General features: G+C 41.2%; 1 protein-coding gene across 3 annotated transcripts in view; it reads right to left on the reverse strand.

Annotated features, from left to right (window-relative positions):
* Window positions 1-27,727, reverse strand: part of LOC106569777 (nuclear factor of activated T-cells, cytoplasmic 1) — a 72,893-nt gene that overhangs the window by 13,410 nt on the left and 31,756 nt on the right. For 2 of the 3 annotated variants that reach the window (XM_082961062.1, XM_082961063.1), the window contains exons 7-10: window positions 26,326-26,381; window positions 16,157-16,289; window positions 10,622-11,230; window positions 1,043-1,276 (exon numbers count right to left, since the gene is read on the reverse strand). In XM_082961062.1, the coding sequence (XP_082817188.1) occupies window positions 1,077-1,276; window positions 10,622-11,230; window positions 16,157-16,289; window positions 26,326-26,381 (998 nt within the window). In that variant the 3' untranslated portion in view covers window positions 1,043-1,076. The remainder of the gene's footprint in view (window positions 1-1,042; window positions 1,277-10,621; window positions 11,231-16,156; window positions 16,290-26,325; window positions 26,382-27,727) is intronic. The other variant, XM_045694593.2, reaches the window with a different exon arrangement.

Here is a 27,727-nt window from a genome sequence, read left to right on the forward strand (position 1 = left end):
AGGCTAGTATCAAACTATGCTCTGACCGGGGTCATGGAAGCTGTAGGTAGGCACAGTGATTTTAGCTATCAGATTGGCCAGCTCAGTAGGAGCACTCGATTTAGCCACATATCTCCCGGTCCTCCCGGTATGCGGAGTTTGTCTTTCAAACAAATGAAATGGTTCAAAATGAAAACACTTTGCCTACCCGCTGCGCAGGGCTTCTGAATCAAGTGCACCTCCTGCCAACAGGGCAACACGAAAAAAAAGGAGCACAAGCCTTTATGCTTATGCCATCCTTCAGCACAATAAGTCACCCTTTATGAAGCACATGTTAATATCATATTCGAAATAGTGGATTGTGTCACATTTTACATTTGTGGTTATGACACATTTATGAACCCTTTATAAAGCATGACATACTGTTATAAATGCGTGAGAAACAAGATTCTCTTTTCTGATGAAACCAAGATTGAACTCTTTGGCCTGAATGCCAAGCGTCGCGTCTAGAGGAAACCTGGCACCATCCCTATCAAATAAAATAAAATAAAAAATGTATTGGTCACATACACATGGTTAGCAGATGTTATTGCGAGTGTAGCGAAATGCTTATGCTTCTAGATCCGACAGTGCATCAGTATCTAACAATTCTACAACAAAACCTAAAACACACAATATAGTATAGGAAAACCTAATATCTAACAAATTCCACCACAAAACCTAATACACACAATCTAGTAAAGGAATGGGATGAGAATATTTAAGTATAAAATATATGGATGAGCAGTGACAGACGCTAAGATGCAATAGATAATAAAGAATAGATAGTGAAGTATACAGTATATACACATATGAGATGAGTAATGTGAGATATGTAAACATTCTTAAAGTGGCATTATTAAAGTGACTAGTGTTCCATTTATTAAAGTGGCCAATGATATCAAGTCTGTAGGTAGGCAGCCGCCTCCCTGTGCTAGTGGTGGCTGTTTAACAATCTGATGGCCTTGAGATAGAAGCCGTTTTTCTCTCTGTCCCAGCTCTGATGCACCGGTACTGACCTCACCTTCTGGATGGAAGCGGGGTGAACATGTAGTGGCTCAGGTGGTTATTGTCTTTGATGATCTTTTTTGCCTTCCTGTGACATCAGGTGTTGTAGGTGTCCTGGAGGGCAGGTAGTTTGCCCCCGGTGATGCATTGTGCAGACCACACCACCCTCTGGAGAGCCCTGAGGTTGTGGGCGGTGCAGTTGCCATACCAGGCGGTGATACAGCCCGACAGGATGCTCTCAATTGTGCACCTGTAAAAGTTAGTAAGGGTTTTTGGTGACAAGCCACATTTTTTCACCACACTGTCTGTGTGAGTGGACCATTTCAATTTGACGGTGATACATACATGGAGGAACTTAAAACGTGAAGCATGGTGGTGGCAGAGCGGCAGGGACTGGGAGACTACTCAGGATCGAGGCAAAGATGAACGGAACAAAGTACAGTGAGATCCTTGATGAAAACCTGCTCCAGAGATCTCAGGACCTCAGACTGGGGTGAAGGTTCACCTTCTAACAGGACAACGACCCTAAGCACATAGCCAAGACAATGCAGGAGTGGCTTCGGGACAAGTCTCTGTCCTCGAGTGGCCCAGCCAGAGCTTAAACCTGATCGAACATCTCTGGAGAGACCTGAAAATAGCTGTGCAGCAACGCTCCATCCAACCTGACAGAGCTTGAGAGGATCTGCAGAGAAGAATGGGAGAAACTCCCCAAATACAGGTGTGCCAAGCTTATAGCGTCATACCTGTAATGAATACTCAGGGAGAAAAAGGTGGAGGTTCAAGCGCAGAGCGCGGCAGATGTTTATTAAGCCTTCACAGAAGGCAGGAATCGTGGTAACAGGCAGGCAATGGTCAAACACAGGTAGGCATTCAAAAACAAACAATACCTCACAACCATACAAACAGAAGGAACTGAACTAAATAGGGAGCTGATGAGACCAGGTGAGAAACGAACACAGGTGAAATCAATGAACAAAAATGAAAGACAGGGCTACGTTCCAGAACACAAAGAAACAGGGCTACGTTCAAGAACACAAAGAAAAAGAACACAAAGTTGACTAAGAAAAGAAAAGCAGAACCTTACAATACCCAAGACGACTATAATGTAATCACTGCCAAAGGTGCTTCAACAAAGTACTGAGTAAAGGGTCTGAATACTTATGTAAAGGTAATATTTCAGTTTCATATTTTTATACATTTGCCAAAATTTAAATTCATCTGTTTTTGCTTTGTCATTATGGGATATTGTTTGTAGATTGAGGGGAAAAAACTATTTAATCAATTTTAGAATAAGGCTGTAACCTAATAAAAAGTCAAGGGGTCTGAATACTTTCGTGTGTGACAAATCTGTTATGAAATTCTTGTCAGCGTATGGGCTGATGTATTTCCTGCACTTAAATAGCTATTGAGCATTGCTCAAGACAAACAAAGTCAATAACTGCCAATGGAAAAATTAAATACACTGCTCAAAAAAATAAAGGGAACACTTAAACAACACAATGTAACTCCAAGTCAATCACACTTCTGTGAAATCAAACTGTCCACTTAGGAAGCAACACTGATTGACAATAAATTTCACATGCTGTTGTGCAAATGGAATAGAAAACAGGTGGAAATTATAGGCAATTAGCAAGACACCCCCAATAAAGGAGTGGTTCTGCAAGTGGTGACCACAGACCACTTCTCAGTTCCTATGCTTCCTGGCTGATGTTTTGGTCACTTTTGAATGCTGGCGGTACTTTCACTCTAGTGGTAGCAAGAGACGGAGTCTACAACCCACACAAGTGGCTCAGGTAGTGCAGCTCATCCAGGATGGCACATCAATGCGAGCTGTGGCAAGAAGGTTTGCTGTGTCTGTCAGCGAAGTGTCCAGAGCATGGAGGCGCTACCAGGAGACAGGCCAGTACATCAGGAGACGTGGAGGAGGCCGTAGGAGGGCAACAACCCAGCAGCAGGACCGCTACTTCCGCCTTTGTGCAAGGAGGAGCAGGAGGAGCACTGCCAGAGCCCTGCAAAATGACCTCCAGCAGGCCACAAATGTGCATGTGTCTGCTCAAACGGTCAGAAACAGACTCCATGAGGGTAGTATGAGGGCCCGACGTCCACAGGTGGGGGTTGTGCTTACAGCCCAACACCGTGCAGGACGTTTGGCATTTGCCAGAGAACACCAAGATTGGCAAAATTCGCCACTGGCGCACTGTGCTCTTCACAGATGAAAGCAGGTTCACACTGAGCACGTGACAGACGTGACAGAGTCTGGAGACGCCGTGGAGAACGTTCTGCTGCCTGCAACATCCTCCAGCATGACCGGTTTGGCGGTGGGTCACTCATGGTGTGGGGTGGCATTTCTTTGGGGGGCCGCACAGCCCTCCATGTGCTCGCCAGAGGTAGCCTGACTGCCATTAGGTACCGAGATGAGATCCTCAGACCCCTTGTGAGACCATATGCTGGTGCGGTTGGCCCTGGGTTCCTCCTAATGCAAGACAATGCTAGACCTCATGTGGCTGGAGTGTGTCAGCAGTTCCTGCAAGAGGAAGGCATTGATGGTATGGACTGGCCCGCCCGTTCCCCAGACCTGAATCCAATTGAGCACATCTGGGACATCATGTCTCGCTCCATCCACCAACGCCACGTTGCACCACAGACTGTCCAGGAGTTGGCAGATGCTTTAGTCCAGGTCTGGGAGGAGATCCCTCAGGAGACCATCCGCCACCTCATCAGCAGCATGCCCAGGCGTGGTAGGGAGGTCATACAGGCACGTGGAGGCCACACACACTACTGAGCCTCATTTTGACTTGTTTTAAGGACATTACATCAAAGTTGGATCAGCCTGTAGTATGGTTGTCCACTGTAATTTTGAGTGTGACTCCAAATCCAGACCTCCATGGGTTGATAAATTGGATTTCTATTGATTATTTTTGTGTGATTTTGTTGTCAGCACATTCAACTATGTAAAGAAAAAAGTATTTAATAAGATTATTTCATTCATTCAGATCTAGGATGTGTTATTTTAGTGTTCCCTTCGTTTTTTTGAGCAGTGTATATCTTGATTTCAACTTCCAGATGCTCTAAAACGTATAGGCATTCAATATTGGGAATGGTAATCCAAAAGCACTTTGTGACCACATCACACCTCCTAACCAAAACTGTGAATTAGGTTGTGTCTCCTTCATTAAGTTAAGAATATCTAGAAAAGGTTGAGGGAAGCACAATCTCAAGGTAAAAACCTAATTTCCCTCCCTGCCTTCCTTTCCATCACAGGTCTCGATCACCTACTACACCTGCCTCTCATGCGTGACTTTACAGTAACAGTACACTGTTCGCACTGGTCCCCTCAGGGCCACAGTGCCAGCAGGCAGCAGGCTCATGCAGCATCCAGACCACTCTATCTCCAGTCAGCAGCTTTTATAGCCAGTGGGCTCCCTCCATCACACACAGTCTCTGGAAGAGTAGACCTATAGCCCAGGCACTGGGCCAGACTAGTCTAGTCAGAGTTTCCATGATAAATAGTAAACAGACAGGGGACTGCATGTTAGAAGGAAGCATGGTGAGGGAGATACTGGGATGATGGAAGACAGGGATACCTCTTGGTGGTGTGGTATGACAGATATTAAGCAAGTATGGAGGTCAAAATATCAGAGCTCTATTGTATACATCTTTCCTTCAGACTAAAGTTGAATGTATGGGCATTCCATTAATATATTCACAAACATACTCTAACCCAGTGGGGGCACAAGGGGTCGGCACAGACCCCCCACACACAATTATTTCACATATACACTACCATTCAAAAGTTTGGGGTCACTTAGAAATGTCCTTGTTCTTTAAAGAAAAGCAAATTTTTTGTCCATTTAAAATAACAGCAAATTGATCAGAAATAAAGGACTATTGTAGCTGGAAATGGCAGATTTTTTATGAAATATCTTCATAGGCTTACAGAGGCCCATTATCAGCAACCATCACTCCTATGTTCCAATGGCACGTTGTGTTAGCTAATCCAAGTTTATCATTTTAAAAGGCTAATTGATCATTAGAAACCCCTTTTGCAATTATGTTAGCACAGCTGAAAACGGGCCTTCCTTAGACTAGTTGAGTATCTGGAGCATCAGCATTTGTGGGTTCGATATTTTAAAATATTTTTATGGAAAATCTACATAGGCCTACAGAGGCCCATGATTTTGAGCCTGTAATCAAACCCACAAATGCTGATGCCCCAGATACTCAACTAATATATATACACATACACACTACCGTTCAAATGTTTGGGTCACGAGTTTTAATGACTCCAACCTAAGTGTATGTAAACTTCCAACTTCAACTGTGTGTGTTTCATGTTAAATTTCATGTTAACTATAGTTTTGGCAAGTCGGTTAGGACATCTACTTTGTGCATGACACAAGTCATTTTCCCAACAATTGTTTACAGACAGATTATTTCACTTATATTTCACTGTATCACAAATCCAGTCGGTCAGAAGTTTACATATACTAAGTTGACTGTGCCTTTAAACAGCTTGGAAAATTCCAGAAAATGATGTCATGGCATTAGAAGCTTCTGATAGACTAATTGACAACATTTGAGTCAATTGGAGGTGTACCTGTGGATGTATTTCAAGACCTACCTTCACACTCAGTGTCTCTTTGATTGACATGGGAAAATCAAAAAAAATCAGCCAAGACCTACAAAAAACCACCACCACAAGTCTGGTTCATCCTTCGGAGCAATTTCCAAACACCTGAAGATACCACGTTCATCTGTACAAACAATTGTACGCAAGTATAAACACCATGGGACCACGCAGCTGTCATACCGCTCAGGAAGGAGACGCGTTCTGTCTCCTAGAGATGAATGTACTTTGGTGTGAAAAGTGCAAATCAATCCCAGAACAGCAGCAAAGGACCTTGTGAAGATGCTGGAGGAAACAGGTACAAAAGTATCAATATCCACAGTAAAATGAGTCCTGCATCGACATAACCTGAAAGGCCACTCAGCAAGGAAGAAGCCACTGCTCCAAAACAGCCACTGCTCCAAAACAGCCACTGCTCCAAAACAGACTACGGTTTGCAACTGAAAATGGGGACAAATATCTTTTTGGAGTAATGTCCTCTGGTCTGATGAAACAAAAATGTAACTGTTTGGCCATAATGACCATCGTTATGTTTGGAGGAAGAAGGGGGAGGCTTGCAAGCCGAAGAACACCATCCCAACCGTGAAGCACGGGGGTGGCAGCATCATATATTTGAGATTCTTCATATAGCCACCCTTTGCCTTGATGACAGCTTTGCACACTCTTGGCATTCTCTCAACCAGCTTCACCTGGAACGCATATCGAACAGTCTTGAAGGAGTTTCCACATATGCTGAGCAGTTGTTGGCTGCTTTTCCTTCACTCTGCGGTGTGACTCATCCCCATCCATCTCAATTTGGTTGAGGTCGGGGGATTGTGGAGACCAGGTCTTCTGATGCAGCACTCCATCACTCTCCTTCTGGGTCAAATAGACCTTACACAGCCTGGAGGTGTTTTGGATCACTGTCCTGTTGAAAAACAAAGAATAGTCCCACTAAGCCCAAACCAGATTGGATGGCGTATCGCTGCACAATGCTGTGGTAGCCATGCTGGTTAGGTGTGCCTTGAATTCTAAATAAATCACAGACAGTGTCACCAGCAAAACACCCCCACACTATAACACCTCTTCCACCATGCTTTACAGTGGGAAATACACAAGCAGAGATCTGTTCAACCACAACGAGTCTCACAAAGACATGGGGGTTGGAACCAAAAATCTCCAATTTGCTCATGTTTCATGGCCCAAGCAAGTCTCTTCTTCTTATTGGTGTCCTTTAGTAGTGGTTTCTTTGCAGCAATTCGAACATGAAGACCTGATTCACACAGTCTCCTCTGAACAGTTGATGTTGAGATGTGTCCGTTACTTCAACTCTGTGAAGCATTTATTTAGGCTGCAATTTCTGAGGCAGGGAACTCTAATGAACTTATCCTCTGCAGCAGAGGTATGTCTGGGTCTTCCTTTCCTGTGGTGGTCCTCATGAGAGCCGGTTTCATCATGGTTTTTTCAAATTTATAGAAATATTCTTCATTGACTGACCTTCATGTCTCAAAGTAATGATGGACTGTCGTTTCTCTTTGCTTATTTGAGCTGTTCTTGCATTAAAACCTCACTAGGGTAGGGGGCACTATTTTCACCTCCGGATGAAAAGCGGGCCCAAGGTAAATTGCCTGCTACTCAGGCCCAGAAGCTAGGATATGCATATAATATATGGTAGCTTTGGATAGAAAACATTCTAAAGTTTCCAAAACTGTTAAAATAATGTCTGTGAGAATAACAGAACTGATATGGCAGGCAAAAACCTGAGAAAAATCCATCCAGGAAGTGGGATTTTTTTTATGTTTGTAGTTTTCCATTGACTGCCTATACAGATTCCATTGACTTAGGACTCAAATTGCACATCCTATGGCTTCCACTAGATGTCAACAGTCTTTAGAAATTGTTTCAGGCTTGTATTCTGAAAAATGAGGGAGTAAGACCACTCTGAATGAGTGGACACTGCAGTGACCCAGAGGTTTTTCATGTGCACGACCGAGAGCGCACCTTTCTTGTTTTCCTTTTATATTGACGACGCTTTCGTCTGGTTGAAATATTATTGATTATTATGACTAAAAACAACCTGAGGATTGATTATAAACATCGTTTGATATGTTTCTACGAACTTTACTGATACTTTTTGGATTTTACATCTGCCTGTTGTGACTGCCTTTGAGTCTGTGGATTACTGAACAAAATGGATGTTTTTGGATATAAAGAGGGACTTTATCGAACAAAACAAACATTTATTGAGTAAATAGGAGTCTTGTGACTGTAACCATATGAAGATCAAAGGTAAGTGATTTTGTGATTTTATCGCTATTTCTGACTTGTGTAACTCCTCTACTTGGCTGGTAACTGTTTGCAATGATTTGTCTGCTGGACGCTGTTCTCAGATAATTGGATGGTATGCTTTCGCCGTAAAGCCTTTTTGAAATCTGACACCATGGTTGGATTAACAAGAAGTTAATCTTTAAACCGATGTATAACACTTGTATGTTTTATGAATTTTTATAATGAGTATTTCTGTTTTTGAATTTGGCGCTCTGCATTTTCACTGGATGTTGGCCAGGTGGGACGCTACCGTCCCAGACCCCCTAGAGAGGTTAATAATAATACTTGATATTTTACCAAATAGGGCTATCTTCTGTATACCACCCCTACCTTGTCACAACACAACTGATTGGCTCAAAATGCATTAAGAATTAAAGAAATTCCACAATTAACTTTTAAGAAGGCACACCTGTTAATTGAAATGCATTCCACGTGACTACCTCATGAAGCTGGTTGAGAGAATGCCAAGAGTGTTACTGGTTACTACATGATTCCGTATGTCTTCACTATTTTTCTACAATGTAGAAAATAGTAAAAATAAAGAAAAACCCTTGAATGAGTAGGTGTTCTAAAACTTTTGTCTGGTAATATATATATATATTCTTTCTGAAGGAACGCAGTCCGGTATTAAACTTACTCTTGAAAGTTGTAATAGTTAGAACGCACAAGGTTCAATTTCAAAATTGGGTAGTGCATCATCAATTCCTCTTGTCATGTTAGTCATTGCATACCTTAGAGCTATTTATAACCTGTCAGAAATGTCCAGATCAGCAAGCCTATGTCAGCTAACGTTTATTTGATTTTTTTAGCCCATAGATTTAGCTGTAATTAGACATTAGACATAGCAAAAATGTATAGAATGGCAGAAAATGTTTTGTAAAACTGCAAGATTTTCTTTGCACCCCATGACAAAATGTGTATAATTACAGGAAATAAACTTTAAACCTGCAAAATTCTCTCCACCAACAAAAGGGGTGTGAACAGTTTGTGTCATGAACAATGCTTGTGCCCATAGAAATAGACGTGCAGTGTGTGCGTGAGATGTTCCCCAATGCTGGAAGGGGGGCCCAAGTTAAACATTTGAGAACCCATGCTTTAATCTACTGTATCTCAACATTTTAAACTAATACAAATCCAGGATGCATGACTACAGCAGCCAACTTTAATGAGAATTTTCACAAATCAAATTTCCTGTTAGTGCTGAATCAAATAAGTTACTAGCCCATGGACAATAAGATTCTCTGCACAAAATAAAACACTTTCTATTTGTTTATTTGGGCTTTAACGTGTATGGTCAACAATGAATGAACATAACACCACACCTAAGTTAGTCTATAAAATACAAATCCACATGTAACCGTGCCAAAAACATTTACTGAAGTGAGAAGCCACATTTGATTGGAACGCTTAGTGTTTCTGAAAATCCTATTTGCCAAAATACACTGTGTAATTGGGAGGCCGTTCTCCTCAGAAACTCACATCCTGTCCAAGTATACCACTCCTGGTCCAAATCAACCATTGCTCACTAAGTATACAAGAGAAACAAGTCCTGATAAATGTGGTTAGTGATGACATGATTATTCGATGAACAATGTAAATAACCTACCACAGCATGAGCTCTGCTGCTTGATTTTCGCCAGACAGACAGAGCAGGCTAACAGAGCTTCAGTCAGTGTGTTATTTACCCAGACTGTTAGCAGGAAGGGGACCATGAGAATGGTTGGACCGTAGCTCCAGCATAATAACCAATCCACCAGGGCCAGGAAGCCCCAGCCCAACATTTGAGCTTAGTTCGGGGGGGGGGGCTGGTCAAAGAGCTGTAATTTCACTGCTGCTGATAGCTGCTGGTTAGCGACTCCACATCTCCAGCTCTGAAGGATGGTTTTCTCCAAGTGATTGATATTGGGACATGCAGCACTGTTGTCTAGCTAACCCCAGGGAAGATAATGTATACCATTTATTTCAAATCAGCAGCACATAGCCCAGAACCCTTAGAGGTGGTGAATGCTGGAATCCTAGACCAGTGAGATCATAATACTGGGTTGCTAAAAATCCCCAGCTTGCAGTCTACTTGGGAGGAAGAAAAGAGGTAGAGGAGGAGAGATGTTTATTTTATCAGGGCTTTTAAAAGGCCTGGCCATTATTCATGGGCTTCAAAGTACAATATTTCCACCACAGACCTACCAGGGTTCTATGATCTAACCGCAAATCCCTGTTCTAGTCAGCTGATAGCAGTGGGAGGACAAGGCCCAGAGGGTGTTAAATGGACTGATGGCTATTGGCTAAACAAGGTGGTTAGGTAACAGGTACAAAAAAAAAAAAAAAAATGCATGAAATGAAATGAAATGTATGCATTCACTACTGTAAGTCGCTCTGGATAAGAGCGTCTGCTAAATGACTAAAATGTAAATGTAATCATAAAAGCCTTTCTCACCAAGTTCATGAGAAGGCAATTACTGTAAATAGTGACAGAGAGTAGAATAACATAGTATTGTATATCAAGTGTGCATTTACGTAACTTCTAAGCACCTGGCTATACAATAAATAATTTACCATATGACAAGAATATGACTTACTGTATTTTTCAGTGGTGGCTTTGATTCACACAGTGATCCACAATGCATTAGGATCATCTGGAGAGGTGTATGATTAATAACTCACCATCATCTAGGTACATCTGGTCCAGTTCCTGTGGCTCCTGTTTGATGTTGATAGCCAGCGTGGGGCTAGATGAGCGGCCGCCTCTCTCTGGCACTTTGGGTAACTGTTCGGTCACTGGGCTAGAGCTGCCACTAATGGGCTGGGGCGGCGTCAGGCAGTGGGTGGGGGAGAATGGGGCTTCTGGGCCGCTGGTGCCAGTGGTGGAGGGCTGCGAGCCTGGGGAGGTTGAGGCACTACTGGGTGGGTAGAGGACAGGTTGTGGCTGGTAGCGTCCAGGAGTCTCCTGGATAATGGAGACATGTGGGATCGGAGACTGGGATGGGCCTGCTGACAGGCACTTGGAGAAGGGAGTGGTGGGTGACAGGTCATGCAGTTTGGGACTGGTGCTGGGGGAGGATGAGGAGGACAGTGAGGAAGGCTTCCCTCCCAGTCTCTGTTGGCAAGCGGGGTAGGCACCCCCCATGCACGGCCGGAGTTCTGTGGGTATCATAGAGGTCATCACCTGTGGAGTGTTGTAGGGCTTGGGGTGTAGCGCCAGGCCAGGGCAATGCTGGGGACACACCTGAGGGGGGTCGCAGTCATCATGGGGCTCCATTTTTATCATTGGAACTGAACAAATGAGAAAAAGGAGAGGAAAAGGAGAAATGTATAAACATGTGGTTCGATCTCCTGTCGAGTGTGAGCGGGTGAGAGAGTGAGCAAGTGTGTTTGTGGCTAGGATACCCACAGACAAACAAACACTCTCATCAATGAGACTGTGTCTGGGCCTAAGCTCTCCCACCCTGCTGAAAATATTTTAAAAAAGAAAAAAGGGATGAATCATCACCACAAGAGACTTCCAGCTGGTTCTATAATAAAAAGGCCTATTTTCCTTGGATCTGACCCAAGCACTAGTATCCTGTAAATGTGACCGATCGGCTCGATATTATGTAGCAAAATTTGAAATTGTGTTTTTTTTTTTTACAATGGATAAAAATACAGAAAGAGATAGAACATTGTATATCATACACTACAGTTGAGGAACAATGGGAAAGTAATTCTGCATTGAAAGTTAATAAACTTGTAACCTCACTTGTGAAAAAAATGGCCTTTGAAAGTTTGGTAAACCTACTGGAGAGCTCCTCTGTCTACACCTATTCAGCATCATTCACACCCTCTTAAGCTTTAGCCCCGGCCATCTCTTTAAGGATTCAGATGTGATGACATATACTAAACAACCAAAGATTTCAAGACTAAAGGCTGGTTTACACTACGGCAGTGGCGACCCGTCATTCCGGGCAGGTGGGGCAGAGCCCCAACAGTTTTGAGCCCCACATTTTTTGCAAAAAATGGGCTTGCCTGTTTTGCATGTTATTTGGCATTAATATGTGTCACATATCAGTTTGCAAACAATGTACATATATATATCATTGAGTTAATAAAACCGCATACAAACATGGTCTCTTGTTTTTTTTGAGTAAGGCAGTTCCAAAATACAGTTGTTTCAGCCTACCTCAGTACTTTCTGTGGTGGTGGGGCAAGCCAGCAGAAAATACGTAGCATTGGCTCAGTGTGATTGGCTCAGTGTTCTGTCACTCATGGGGACACTACATCACTGCCAAGTCTAAGGGTAGAGCTTGAAAATTCAAGCCCCTTGGGTGCTGCCATAGAGTTACAAAAGAAGTGCCCATCCAAGAAGGCTCAAGGTCATTGGTCACAGATAAATTACGTCAAATCACGGTAGCTACCGTTATATATTCGGTAGCTCATACTTTCTAAATCTTAGCTAGCAGTCATGAATCAAGTTGACAATCTACTGGCAAATCCTTGGCCATGCGTTCAATGAGCATGATTTGTGCCGCGTTCAAAACAACTGTTAACTCAGAACTGCAAAATCTGACTTTAGTAAGTTCAAGACAACTGGGAACTCGGGCCTCTTTCTAGAGCTACGACCTGAAGATCACTGACATAATCATGATTCAACCTTTTTTCAGTTGTCTTGAAAGCACCATAAATCCAGAGAATGCTAGACTTTGATGACATAGTTTGCCCACGAAGGACGCCGCGCCACCTTCAAGTGAGCACAGCACAACAACGTGAGTTCAAAAATGTCTTGTATTCTGCTGCATAAATGATGTAATATGCCAGGGAGATAAGAAAGTAATACTAAGTGTATGTTGTGTAGTAAGCTGTTAGTAGCCGACCCTAATAATTTGGTCTATTTTTACCTCTTAATTTCGCCTACTGTTCTGACTTGGTGGTGCACATGTTTTTGATAAATGTAATCATTGAATATTGTAAGACCTTTCATCGTCTGCTTATATGCCCCCTTTATTTATCCTGCGGTTCTGACTTGGTGTACGGGCAGAACACTGTAAGAACGGCCCATGTTCTGAATTCTGTCTCTGTACATTTCAAAAGTGCTGAATAAATAGTTAATGACTACGTCCGTCCTAGCTCGCTCATTAATATCTTAATCGAAATTATAGATTGCCACTTATCTGCTTGTCGTCCTCTTATGCCAAAATTTGTACATCTCAATTGTCAGTAGAAATCACATCTGTTTAAGCAAGTCAGCCATATCAGCTATGTTTTTTGAAAAGGCAGTAAACAAGACTGAATTAACAGTTTCGCTGCCAGACAAGGCTCTGCTGATAGCCAGGTGTAGCAGTGGTATAGTGCAATCAATGTATTGTTTAGTGTTGTGTAGTGACTTTTCTGGTATGCATCCCACATTTAAAAATATTTGCCCAGCGAGATTTACATGCTAAAATCACCACAGACTACGGGTGTGTTCGTAAATTTAATCTGGAGTGTCAGAGTGTGCTCTGGACATTCGTATCACAGCGTTGTCAGATTGTCCGTTTGTAAATTCAGAGAATTTCGCTGTCGGAGCGCACATTGGATGCTCTGGTTGAGGAGTAGGGTTGATCTGAGCATTCTGTCCTAACAACAGCAGTCAAGCACCCAGCTAACTGGCTAATGTTGGCTTGCTTGCTACTACTTCCAGACACAAATGAGAGAACAGCTCACTCTGACCATTTTACTCGAACTAGCAGAGCTGGTTATGCTGTTTATACATTATCCAGAGCATTGGTGACTGCAACTGTGCTGCTGGCAACAATTTAATTATGCTTTTAGACCAACGTTTATTCACACCGGCCATATTCAACGGATGTTGAGCATTCGTAAATTTGTCAGTTATTCTGTGCTCTGGCACATTCAGACAAGAGTGCTTTGAAATCACAGTAGATAGACGTGGCTGGTAAATTTGCTCTGGCTATCAACAGTTGTCCCAGTGACATCATGAACATTCTATTGAAATGGTTACTTGCATAGTGGAGTCTTTTGTTAAGACAAGTAGCTAGCTAGCTAGCTAAACAACGAATGGGTGGACGCTACTCCCTCTCTGTTACGGATGCCATGGTTGCCATTAGTTTGAAGATGTTTTTTCTTTTCTTTTATTTCACGTTTATTTAACCTGGTAGGCCAGCTGAGAACAAGTTCTCATTTACAACTGCGACCTGTCCAAGATAAAGCAAAGCAGTGCGACAAAAACAACACCATAAAGTTGCACATGGGATAAACAAAAGTACAGTCAATAACACAATAGAAAAATCTATACACAGTGTGTGCAAATGGAGAAAGGAGGTAAGGCAATAAATAGGCCAATAGTAGCGAAGTAATTTCAATTTAGCAAATTAACACTGGAGTGATAGATGTGCAGATGAGGATGTGCAAGTAGAAATACTGGTGTGCAAAAAAAGTAAATAAAAACAATATGGGGATGAGGTAGGTAGTTGGATGGGCTATTTACAGATGGGCTGTGTACAGCTGCAGCGATTGGTAAGCTGCTCAGACAGCTGATGCTTAAAGTTAGTGAGAGAGATATAAGGTCTCCAAATTCAGCGATTTTTGCAATTCGTTCCAGTCATTGGCAGCAGAGAACTGGAAGGAAAGGCGGCCAAAGAGATGTTGCCTTTGGGGATGACCAGTGAGATATGCCTGCTGAAGCGCGTGCTACAGGTGGGTGTTGTTATGGTGACCAGTGAGCTGAGATAAGGCAGAGCTTTACCTAGCAAAGACTTATAGATGACCTGGAGCCAGTGGGACTGGCGACAAATATGTAGCGAGGGCCAGCCGACGAGAGCATACAGGTCGCAGTGGTGGGTGGAATATGGGGTTTTGGTGACAAAACATGGCACTGTGATAGACTGCATCCAGTTTGCTGAGTAGAGTGTTGGAGGCTATTTTGTAAATGACATCGCCGAAGTCAGTTTTAGTCAGTTTTACGAGGGTATGTTTGGCAGCGTGAGTGAAGGAGGCTTTCTTGCGAAATAGGAAGCCGATTCTAGATTTAATTTTGGATTGGAGATGCTTAATATAAGTCTGGAAGGAGAGTTTACAGTCTAGCCAGACACCTAGGTATTTGTAGTTGTCCACATATTCTAAGTCAGAACCGTCCAGAGTAGTGATGCTAGTCGGGTAGGTGCGGGCTGCGAACGGTTGAAGAGCGTGCATTTAGTTTTACTAGTGTTTAAGAGCAGCTTTGAGGCCACGGAAGGAGTGTTGTATGGCATTGAAGCTCGTTTGGAGGTTTGTTAACACAGTGTCCAAAGAAGGGCCAGATGTATACAGAATGGTGTCGTCTGCGTAGAGGTGGATCAAGGAATCACCCGCAGCAAGAGCGACATCATTGATATATACAGAGAAAAGAGTCTGGATGTAATCTGGAGACTCTCCATCTCCTTTGCTATCATATTCTAATTTCACTGATTTCAAAACTCGGTCCTCCAGAAAGTGGAGAGCAACACTTATGCAGTTCTACTACGTGATATCTTTCAAAAAAAGCTACACATACTGACCAGCTCAAATAGAAAGAAGCCTGCTACATGGCAGACCAATCTGAACTCATGTCTCGGAATGTGCAGCCCACTCATTATCTCAGCCAATCAGGTTGCTGTCTTTTTCTGTGGCTAAACCAACTAGGCTTGTAATTCAACAATTTCATTCACATTTAGATGGAATACAAGTTTGTTATTAAGGCACATGAAAGTTCACATGTTCCAAATGACATTTCTGCCAAAAACGCATTTAGATTATTTTTTTAAAGACATACACCTAGTATCCTGAAACGAGTCACAAATGTGCATTATGAAATATGTTGCTGCTGCAGAAGCTTCATACTGTACCTCACTGAGATCTACAACTTGAAATAAATTACTGCGCTCTCAAAAACACACAAAAAACTGTTTTACTCAATATACTACATAGTGCTTTGCTCCTTCAAACATGACTTCACAGACCACACTGCTTGTTTCATGAAGAGACTCTAGAGTCTAACCCTTTAAGAGATACTGACCAGGCCCAATGTCACCTCTCTCTCCCCTCTCTGACTCTCACGAGAGGCTGAGGACAATGCTGCACTTTCAGATGGGACAGAGACTAAGCCACATCAGTGCCCACATACAGGGCTGGGACCACAGTTAAATCAGAGCTTTGAATAGAGAGACACAGAGAGAGAGACGGAGACAGAGACAATGAAAGAGAGTTTACCATTGGCAGGCACATAGGCGAATCCCTGGTACTGGCTCCTTTTCCTCTTGCCATTGCACACATAGAAGTTCACCTGAACAGGATTGGATATCCTCTGGTTCCGATAAGGAGGGATTTCAATGAGAAGAGATGTCTGAAATGCAAAGTCAAAGGAAATGCCATCCATAGTGAGACACAACCGAGACCCATATACATGCACAGAGATGCAACACATACATTCAGACACACAAAAATGATCAAATATTTTAAAATATGTATTTTGCGAACCAAGGACACATCTGAGATGTGTCACAGGATAGCCATCAGGTATCTGTCTTTAAATTATGCTTTTATTTGTGTTGGCACAACAGCCACTTTATTCTGCACTGTCATGTTATATCCCATTCATGGAGTGCATGTGATACTCCAGTCCAGATGGGGGATACAGTGGCAGCCCGTACGTGAGGTAAGCTTATACAGTAAACCACGGTTGTTTTTATGGTGAGTAACTATAAATTCATCCAGGGAGTATCCAGATGTTTCATTTCCCCCAGCACTGCTCCCTGCTGTCTACGAAGTGAATGCAGGCCAGAACTGAACGTGTGTGATTGGGTTCAGCTCAGTCTGTAACCAGACAACAGTGCTACGCTGCATGGAGTTTTACAGACCTGGGTTCAAATACTATTTGGAATCATTAAAATACTTTTAGTGTTTGCTTTAACCTGCCTGGAGTGCCTAATGGGTGGGACTGGTGCTGGTGCAGTTTTGAGACTATTTTATTGGATCCATTGCACCAGGAAAGCTCAGTCAAGCCCAGTTCAAGTATTTGAAATTAATTTGAATACAATTTGAACCCATGTCTGGAGTTTAACTCAATCTATTGCAGACTGATGGAGGTGCTGAGCAGTAGCCAGACAAAGTTATTTATCTTGGCATTAGGCTTTAGAGGAAGGCTGGCCCTGACAGGTTCAGGTGAGGCCTGACACACTTTAAATCAGTACAGCCGTAAACTAAAGTGAAACCAGATGAAGCACTTCTGTTGCATAGCATGCTCCGGCTTCACTCCGTTCTAGCCTGGTCCACCCTGATAATACATCAGAGGATTAGTTAATGAAAAAGGGTCAAAATAGAGTTTACTGTTTAAACTTTCAGTCATGAACTGTGTCTGGGATGCTAGGGACCGTGGACAACATTTATTTTATAGTGAGGGGGGAAAACAATAAGAAAGTTAGCAGGGAGGTAGGTATTGAGAGAAACAAAAACATACACATTAATTCCTAATTTTATCATTCTCATTCCTACCAGATTGCTATTGCGCTACAACGACTACTTTTCTGTTTGTCAAAAAACTTTTGAGTTAATCGGCAATGACATGTCCAATTGCACACCTTATACCTAATTTGAGTAACTCCCGTCACAAAAGAAAATTGTCTATATGACTAACCCTAGACTAAACAGTGACATAGCCGAGATGGAGAAGTTAAAATAGGCCTGATCATACAATTATTAACAAGTAACACATCTAAATTATGGTTTATTCTCCTCTTTGAGTCTTCCCTTAGGGGAAGGCAGGACATTGACTGATGCGGTGACGTGTTTAAAATTCCTCAGTGCTGAATGTGCCATTTTGATGCTTTGTAGCACAATACGCAGAGGTTAAACCTGGCCAAGGGTCTATCGGTGTTTAGAATGGGACTGATCCAGCAGTCTGGGCTGTAAAGAAAGACCCTTGTTTATTTGAGATTCTCACAGATGTGTCCCAACAGCAATAGTGAGTGTGTGCCCTACTGAAGAAACTGCATAAACCAGCATAGGCTGGTGACAAGATTTCACTGTGTTTTTGCTGGTGACCAGCCTTCACCTGCAAAACCAGCATGAAGTCACATAACTATAATTTGTTCCTTTATTTAACACAGTCAACATTTTCAGAAGGGAGCCCTGCCCATACAATTCACAAGATAACATAAAATCTAAATCAGATATAGTGCAAAAACAAACTAACATACAGCACAACACTGACTTGCAGAGTGATGGCTAATTCCTATTTGAATCAAGCCTGAGTGGAAATATTCAACAATTGGAACATTTATTCACCGACAATCTACAATGAGAATGATTCTTCTTCTTCTGTGGGTATTATGGCGGACTACAACCCATAAAGGTGTATTGCCGCCACAAACTGGAGAGGTTGAAAAAACAAAACAAGGTAAAAAGAAAATCCATACGTGATAGGGAAACTAACTTAATCCACCCAAATAAAAATAGTACATTGAAAAAACCAAACCAAAAAACTCACATTTCTTCCTTCTTTCAAATCTCCATGATACGGCTTGTGACAATATTCAATGTAACTCCTCCGCTGAGAAATCTTTCAGTCCCAGGAACCGCTCCGCTGCATCCACAATGATATCCATCTTCTTGGACCTTCTCTCCACCTTGGCAGTGCCATTAATCACTATAGCCATAAAGGCCACAAAGTCCACCTTCTTAACCTTTAAAATGTATCGGCTTCTCCCTTCTGCAAAGACTTGAAACATGATCAAAAGCTTTACAATGATCACACTGCATTGGTCTTAGGATAAATGCTCTGAATCTGTCATTTATATACCCCAACTGCACTTGAGTAGGGAGAGACTCCATATCAAAAAACAAAAGAACAGATAGACTTCACTTCTTCTTCATTCACCACACGATTCATCAATCAATCACTCCAGGAATATTTTTCATTTCTTCAACATCCCACGAGACACCAGAAATAACTCCCTTGACGGGTGCTCTGTTTCAAAGAGACACACACAACACTTCAAACGTATCAAATCAGGTGAGACGCAACACACGTTCCTTCTGATCCGCAGAAGGACCAAATATCTAAACAAGCCCGCCTCTCGTGATCCTCACAGCCTTCACTTTACCCAGCACTCTCTCCACCAGTTTGGATATCTCAAATGGATTCTTCCGGATTGGTAATCCGATCAGCTGCTCCTCATTAAAAAAAATACTCCTACAAGATACGAAGGGACATTGTATGCTACTTTTCTCCGTTTTCCATACTTTTGGACAATATTCTAATTCTCCTTGATTCTACCACCATTAGATTCAGAATCTACTTTATCATCCTCTTCCACCATCTTTCTCCCCATGAGAACAACTGCGCTCAAATTCCTCTAGCGCGTTCAAAGAAACCACTGGCAAGTCGCAATCAGAATGATTGCCAGAGTTAGACAGATAAATGAATGAGACCATCTAAACTGGAACAACCATTTCAGTAACGGATGCAACTAACAGATTTGATTAGTTTAGAAAAATGTATGTTATCTATCTTTTTGTAGCATAAGATAAATTAATTGATTAATGATTCAATCAATGTACATGCCAAAACATAGATATTGACACAAACAATTCTAAAAATCAAACTTCAATAGAGCATGCTGAGAAATACAATAATAATGGCCGTGGTTTTGCAGACCAGCTTGACCAGACCATTTTGAATAAGCATACACTCAGCATACAAAGTTTTTTACAAAAATAAAAGGTTCTTAAGGGGTTCTGGTCAGGGGTGAGGGTGATATGTGTAACAATTTTTTATTTGCATTTCAGTAAAAGGTTCTATACTGCTTTGATGGTTGTGAAGAACCATCCTGTGCTTTCCCGCTCCTCTATGTTTTCCTTCTATACAATAAAATGCTACACTGTTAAAACATTCCTGTATTTTTAGGGTATACTACAGACTATTGGTTGCAGTGAAAGTATGGAAAACAACACATTACTGAATTTGTACAGCTGAATTCAGGTGTTATTTCTGCAAAAGGCAGTATGCTGCTGAATGCTGGTTACTTGAAACTATACCTCACTTAGGATTTGAATTCACATCCGCTTGGTTGCTAATGTCCTGAATGTCCTCCTACGCCACAGATTTAAATGGTAAAAATACATTTCTACACTTTGCTAAAGGTTGGCCAGAATCAAGTCAATAATTGTCAGATTATCTGACAACACCAACATAAAAAATTGCAGTGCTCAGGGACACTTTATGTAAAGCGTTCTTAATGTGGGCCTTGGTCATAATAACCAGCTGGGACTAGTAGGAGTGTATCGCTCTCCTTCTGCTCCCTCATGTGCGCGTAACAATTTATCTGAATTGCTATCTAAGTCTGGTAAATCTGAACTATTTATTATGGGCGATTTTAATATTGATTGGAGGAAGCCTGTGAACATGGCCGAAAATCTTTTTTTAGGCCCTATCCGGCATGCCGCTAGTGATACACTGAAAGATATTTGCTCTAAACTAAACCGGTCTCAGCCGAGCCAAAACAGCTGAATCCTAAATATCCATCAAAATCTACCCTGACTGATCTTATGTTGACAAATACGTTGCTAGTGGGGTTTTTCCCACTGAATTTTAGTGACCACTGCACAGTTGTCTGTGTCAGAGATGTGAAAATGCATAAATCTAAGCCTCATGTCTTCACTAAGAGGAACTTTAGTGAACAAGCTTTTTTACATGATCTTTATATTGATTATATCTCAGCTATCCCTGAATGTGATTTAGCTTTAAGATTTTTTGTAATGTCTTCAATACTGTTGTAGATAATCATGCCCCCTTCAAAACACATCGTTCCATCTCCAGGCTTCCATGTCTAGCCAAGATTCTCAAATCTTTGGTAAATAAGCAACTTTGCTTTTTTATTATCTTCATTTTTTAAATAAATCAATCTGGGTTTAGGCCAGGGCACAGCATTATCACAGCAACCATATTGGTTGTTAATGATATTGTCAATGCTTTAGATGATAAAATGAATTGTGCTGCCTTGTTTGTGGACCTGTCAAAAGCGTTTGATACTGTTGATCATGCAATTTTATTGAACTAGTTGTCCTCGATTGGCCTGGGCTCTTACATCTGCTCTTGTTTTCATGATTATCTTAGTAGATTAAAAAACATGAGCTGGAGCACACCCAGAAAATTTGTTTGTGTGGAGGTGCTGACTAACGGCAAATAAACTATCAAAATAAAGTTGCATACTCCATATATAAACTCCCAGCAATTTAATGGGTATTTACCAACGTTTCGGCATCACTGAGGAAGGCACAGTGATGCCGAAACGTTGGTAAATGCCCATTAAATTACTGGGAGTTTATATATGTGTGCGACTTTCTTTATTTTGATAATCATGAACTATCTTAGTGACAGAACTCAGGCCATCGTGATTGATGGGGTTAAGTCCGAATTTGTTTAACCCCTGTGCGGCCACGGACATCCAGCGAAAAATCATATCGCCATTAGCATAACAAAATGTAATAAAAAAAAAATAAAAAAAATGTTTTTCAAATTATATCGTTTTATAGATACACCTCTCCTGAATCGAACAACGTTGTCCGATTTCAAAAAGGCTTTACAGCAAAAGCAAAACATTAGATTATGTTAGAGGAGTATATCGTAAAAGTAGCCACATAGCCATTTTCCGACCAACCACATGCATCACAAATAACCAAAAAACAGCTAAATGCAGCACTAACCTTTGACAATCTTCATCAGATGACACACCTAGGACATCATGTTACACAATACATGCATTCTTTTGTTCGATAAAGTTCATATTTATATATAAAAACAGCATTTTACATCGGTGCGTAACGTTGACTAACTATTTTCCCTCAAATGCATCCGATGAAACAGAGCTACAATTTACAAAATTACTATTCGAAAACATTTTCAAAATGTAATATTGTCATTCTAAGATTTATAGATGAATATCTCTTGAAAGCACCTGTAATGCCAGATTTAAAATTAACTTTACTGGGTAATCACATTTTGCGATAAAAGGGGATGCGATACTCTGAAAAATAGGCTAACGTTACAGGTCAGCGCCATCTTGGAACAATTGCATATCACATTTAGTCTTGTATACTATTGTCAATAATCCCTTACCTTTGGTTGTCTTCATCAGAAAGCACTTCCAGGAATCCCAGGTCCACAACAAATGTATTTTCGTTAGAAAAAATTACTCCTTTATGTTCCAAGAGCTTGTTCTTGTTAGCGCGTCTGAAGGTTGATCCAAATGCACCGTCGGCCGCGGGACAGCAATTTCAAGAAAATGCATTTTTTTCCCATTTACGTTCGTTCAAACATGTCAAACGTTGTATAACATAAATCTTCAGGGCGTTTTTCAACAAGAGAGCCAATAAGATTCGAGGGGGACGATTGCATTGTGTTTCAAAACGTTTCGAAAGGGGAGGGTAACCAGGGGCGCCGGCGTCATAATGGTGATGGCCCTCTCCGTGTGACCACGTTCCACAGCGTCTCATTCATTCAGTTTTAACAGTAGAAGACTCAAACCACTTTGTAAAGACTGGGGACATCTAGTGGAAGCAATAGGAAGTGCTCAATGAACCATAGTTCACAGTGTGATTAATAGGCAACGTGATGAAGTTGAGTTCGCAATTCAGAATTCCACTTCCTGTTTCGATCTGTCTCGGGGTTTTGACTGCCATATGAGTTCTGTTATACTCACAGACACCATTCAAACAGTTTTAGAAACTTTAGGGTGTTTTCTATCCACAAGTATTAATTATATGCATATCCTAGCTTCTGAGTTTGAGTAGTAGGCCGTTTAAAATGGGCACGAATTTTTTTCAAAATGCGCTGTGGCGACCGTCAAGAGGTTAAGTACATAAAGATGTTCCGCATGTGTCGATACTAAGACCTATTGGTCAATCTGTTAAAAAAAAAGATTTCAAATATATGTGGATGATACTATTATGTAAACAAGTGCTGACCTGGCTGGTTACAGTCCGATTTTGCAGTTGTGTAGGAAACCTTTACTGATTTAAAACTTGTGCTTAATATGGGCAAAACTAAATGCATGTTGTTTTCAAGTTCTTGTAAGATTGTCTCAGATGGATTACGTCTTCGCTCATTGGATGGTTCTGTAATCAAAACAAGTCCCTGCGTACAAATACCTTGGTATTTGGATTGATAGTGATTTATAGTTTAAAAAACATACAAATGAGCTTGTTAAGAAAATAAGATTTAAAAGTGGCCTTTTTTTACAGAAACAGATCTTGTCTCTCTCTAGTCAGCAGGAAGCAGATTTTGCAGTCAACCTTTCTACCTGTTTTTGATCATCGTGATACTATTTATCGAAGTACAGCTGCATCTACTCTTAAATCCCTGGAAGACGTTTTTCATAGCGCACTTCGTTTTATCACAGGAGACAGTTTTATGGCTGGACCACTTTGAAGTCACATTGATCACATCATTTATTTTTTTAATTCACAAATCCCTGCTCCACAAGCTTCCGACTTACCTAACTTCACTGTTAAGATTAAAAATGACAAGTTATCAAACCACATCACAGGGTTGGTTAACTCTGGAGACTTCTTTGGTGTCTACAGAGTTAGGAAATTCAGCTTTTAGTTTTCATTCTCCACATGTTTGGGATGACCTCCACAATACATTTAGAATAGATGGGTGTGTCCCTAGGGCAGTTCAGTCAACGAACAGAGGATTTTTTTATAATGAAGAATGTGTTTGTTTTAGTTGACTGTGTTTTGTGTATATTTATGTTTGTCTGTGCAATATGTGTTGTGCTGTATTTGATACATTTTATATTATATTTTTTAAGTATTTTATGAAATTGTATATGCAGGGCTCCCTTGTAAAAGAGACACTGGTCTCAATGGTGACTCCTTGATTAAATAAAGGTAAATAAATGCTTTGGGGATTTGAACTTGCAAGCTTTTGGGCGGATGTGCATGAATGTTTCAGCAGTGTGACCAGGTAATCTTTATCATAAGGTGAATGCACCAATTTGTAAGTCGCTCTGGATAAGAGCTTCAGCTAAATTACGTAAATGTAAAAATTACAAAGAACATACAGTATATCCACACAATCTCAAAATTAGGGTACAGTGTTGTTCCCTAGGGTACAAAAGGTCAAAGGTACACACAAGGTACCTTCACATGGTACTGGTCAGCTCCTTTTAGGGTAAATGTGCAGATAATTTAGTATAAATGGTACATTTTTCTACACAATATTTTGAATATACTGTACAATTATCACTGTGTACAATTATCACTAACGTTCAAAAGTTTGGGGTCACATAGAAATGTCCTTGTTTTTGAAAGAAAAGCATATTTTTTTTTGTCCATTAAAATATCATCAAATTGATCAGAAATATACATACATTTAGGTTGGAGTCATTAAAACTCGTTTTTCAACCACTCCACAAATTTCTTGTTAACAAACTATAGTTTTGGCAAGTCGGTTAGGACATCTACTTTGTGCATGACACAAGTCATTTTTCCAACAATTGTTTACAGACAGATTATTTCACTTATAATTCACTGTATCACAATTCCAGTGGGTTGACTGACTTTAAACAGCTTGGAAAATTCCCAAAAATGATGTCATGGCTCTAGAAGCTTCTGATATGCTAATTGACATCATTTGAGTCAATTGGAGGTGTACCTCTGGATGTATTTCAAGGCCTACCCTTCAAACTCAGTGCCTCTTTGCTTGACATCATGGGAAAATCTATTTAAAAAAATCAGACAAGACCTCAGAAAAAAAATTGTAGACCTCCACAAGTCTGGTTCAACCTTGGGAGCAATTTCCAAATGCCTGAATGTGCCACGTTCATCTGTACAAACAATAGTACGCAAGTATAAACACCATGGGACCACGCAGCCATCATACCGGTCAAGAAGAAGACGCGTTCTGTCTCCTAGAGATTCATGTACTTTGGTGCGAAAACTGCACATGGGCACAAAGATCGTACTTTTTGGCGGACAAAGATCGTACTTTTTGGAGAACTGTCCTCTGGTCTGATGAAAAAAAAATAGAACTGTTTGGACATAATGACCATCGTTATGTTTGGAGGAAAAAGGGGAGGCTTGCAAGCCAAAGAACACCATCCCAACCGTGAAGCACGAGGGGTGGCAGCATCATGTTGTGGAGTTGCTTTGCTGCAGGAGGGACTGGAGCACACCAGAAAATAGATGGCATCATGAGGGAGGAAAATTGTGTGGATATATTGAAGCAACATCTCAAGACATGCGTCAGGAAGTGACAGCTTAGTCGCAAATAGGTCTTCCAAATGGACAATGACCCCAAGCATACTTCTAAAGTTGTGGCAAAATGGCTTAAGGAAAACAAAGTCAAGGTATTGGAGTGGCCATCACAAAGCCCTGACCTCAATCCTATAGAAATTTTGTGGGCAGAACTGAAAAAGCGTGTGCGACCAAGGAGGCCTACAAACCTGACTCAGTTATAGCAGCTCTGTCAGGAGGAATGGGCCAAAAATTCACCCAACTTATTGTGGGAAGCTTGTGGAAGGCTACCTGAAACATTTGACCCAAGTTTAAATGGTTTAATGTACTTGGCTAAGGTGTATGTAAACTTCCGACTTCAACTGTAAGTGTCTTATATCGGCTGAAAGTTTAAATTCTTGTTAGTCTAACTGCACTGTCCGATTTACAGTAGCTATTACAGCGAAAACATGCCATGCGATTATTTGAGGGCGGCACCCAACATCAAAACATTTTTCCACCGGCACAGGTTTCATACATTCACATATAAAGATTAATATCCCTTCCATTAAAAATCTGCCGTTTCCAGCTACAATAGTCATATACAACATTAACAATGTCTACACTGTATTTCTGATCAATTTGATGTTATATTAATGGACCAAAAATGTGCTTTTATTTAAAAAATAAGGACATTTCTAAGTGACCCCAAAGGTTTGAACGGTAGTATATGTGTGTATGCATCTTTGTGCGTACGAGTGTGTGTGTCAGAAAGAAAGAGTGAGAGTGTGTGTGCATATTTCTGTATGTGTGCACATTTGTGTGTGTGTAGGAATGTGTGTGTGTGAGCACACGTGTGCTTGCATCGGTGTGTGTGCGCATCTGTGTGTGTACGCATCTGTGTGTGTGCGCATCTGTGTGTGTGCGCATCTGTGTGTGGATGTGCAGGGGAGGACACGGGGAGCAGGTGCACTACCTTACATATAAATACTCTCTAATCCCCCAGTCTCAGACCCAGTCTCCCAGAAGAACAGAGTGCTCTGGGTGACTCACCCGGTCCAGAGAGAGAGGGAGAGAGACGCAACAGAGTGTCTTCCAACTAATACAAACATTGCTGTGAAATACCTATAAAAAATGCAGAATGTCATGCTTATAAGACTTACAGATTTGGAGGAGTCCTTGTCAACCTTGGCCTCTGTCTCCCATAGGTGATGACCATCTATAGAAGGGAGAGTAGAGAAGAGTGAGGGTGATCATGTGGAAAAATTATATATGTGAGAAAAGTACCAGTATTCAGACTTGCACAAATGAGTAACCACCAAAAATAGCTAGACTAATGAGATCCCCATTCATGTCAATGTTGACATCATTAGCCATGATGCTGTTAACAGTGTTATTATTAGCTCTGTCTGACATCAGTGATCTATAAAACAGCTCCAACAGAACCAAGGTTATCACCAACATCAGTTGAGTCTGACGATGAGTTCATATCTTCAGTCTCAGTCTAGGCTAACCCACTCGGGCCGAGGGGGCCGATCTGATGCAACTCTGAGACCAACTCTCATCCTTGGTCGATGAGAAAAACCCTGACTTCATTCCTTTGTGGAATCCCAAACGAAATGACCAATTGTGACTCGCGGGCTTGTTAATTAAGTTATAAATCCGGGGTTCCTATAACCAGTGGGCTGTAAATAACTGAAAGTGAAGCCTTGGCAAAGTCTCCCTCCCCAAGCCACCATCAGTCTTTTCAAATAGCTCATATTTAAATATCGGTCCTTTTGTCATGCTCATTAAAGTATTATTAAATGTTTTATATTCTGTTAATACACTTATTTAACTTTCAACTTGTCGTAACAAACTGGCTACCCATCAGGCAATAAAATAGGGCATCACAGCTGTTGAAAACATGGTTCCTAAAAAAGGTTCTATTTTATGAGACATCAACAAAAAGTAATTTTCACAGTTTATAAGAAAAAGGGTAAGCACTGCACTATTTTCTCTTACACCAATGACTCGTTAACAAAGCCTGAAATAGAAATTAAATCACATAAAAAATGTCCTTGGTGAGAATTAAACTTTCTAAGAAGTGCCTTTCTAACAATTCTGACCATTCTTAAAGCTGAGATCTGTGAAACAGTGCCGCAGGCCGCCACCCCATCACCATTGTTATTGTTTTTATTGCCGAGTTGAGGAGTGTCGCACAGCATGGTAAAATAAATTGCAGTACAGTGGTTCGTCATTTAAAAGCTGCAGCGTACTGCGACACAGCTTGCATGGTGCCGCAGAATTCTATGGCAAGTTATTTAAGTGCCAACCACTGGTACCATTAATGCTAGTTAGTGCTAGTTTGACCACCAGAAGGCATCTTTGAGAAGCATTTAATAGCCTTCAATAGTGGATGTACTACAGAATTTAAAACCTTTTTTTGTAAGAACATAGTATATGGGATTGATTTTAAGAAATGTTGCTTAATTCATTTGACTAATATTATAGTGTTTCTATTCCAAGAAAACCAAAAAACCCTCTGGGTTTCCGTTAGGATGGAACGGAAAATATGGCGCTGTA

This window comes from Salmo salar, chromosome 14, assembly GCF_965601325.2.
Source record: "Salmo salar chromosome 14, fSalSal1, whole genome shotgun sequence".
NCBI classification, from domain to species: domain Eukaryota; kingdom Metazoa; phylum Chordata; class Actinopteri; order Salmoniformes; family Salmonidae; genus Salmo; species Salmo salar.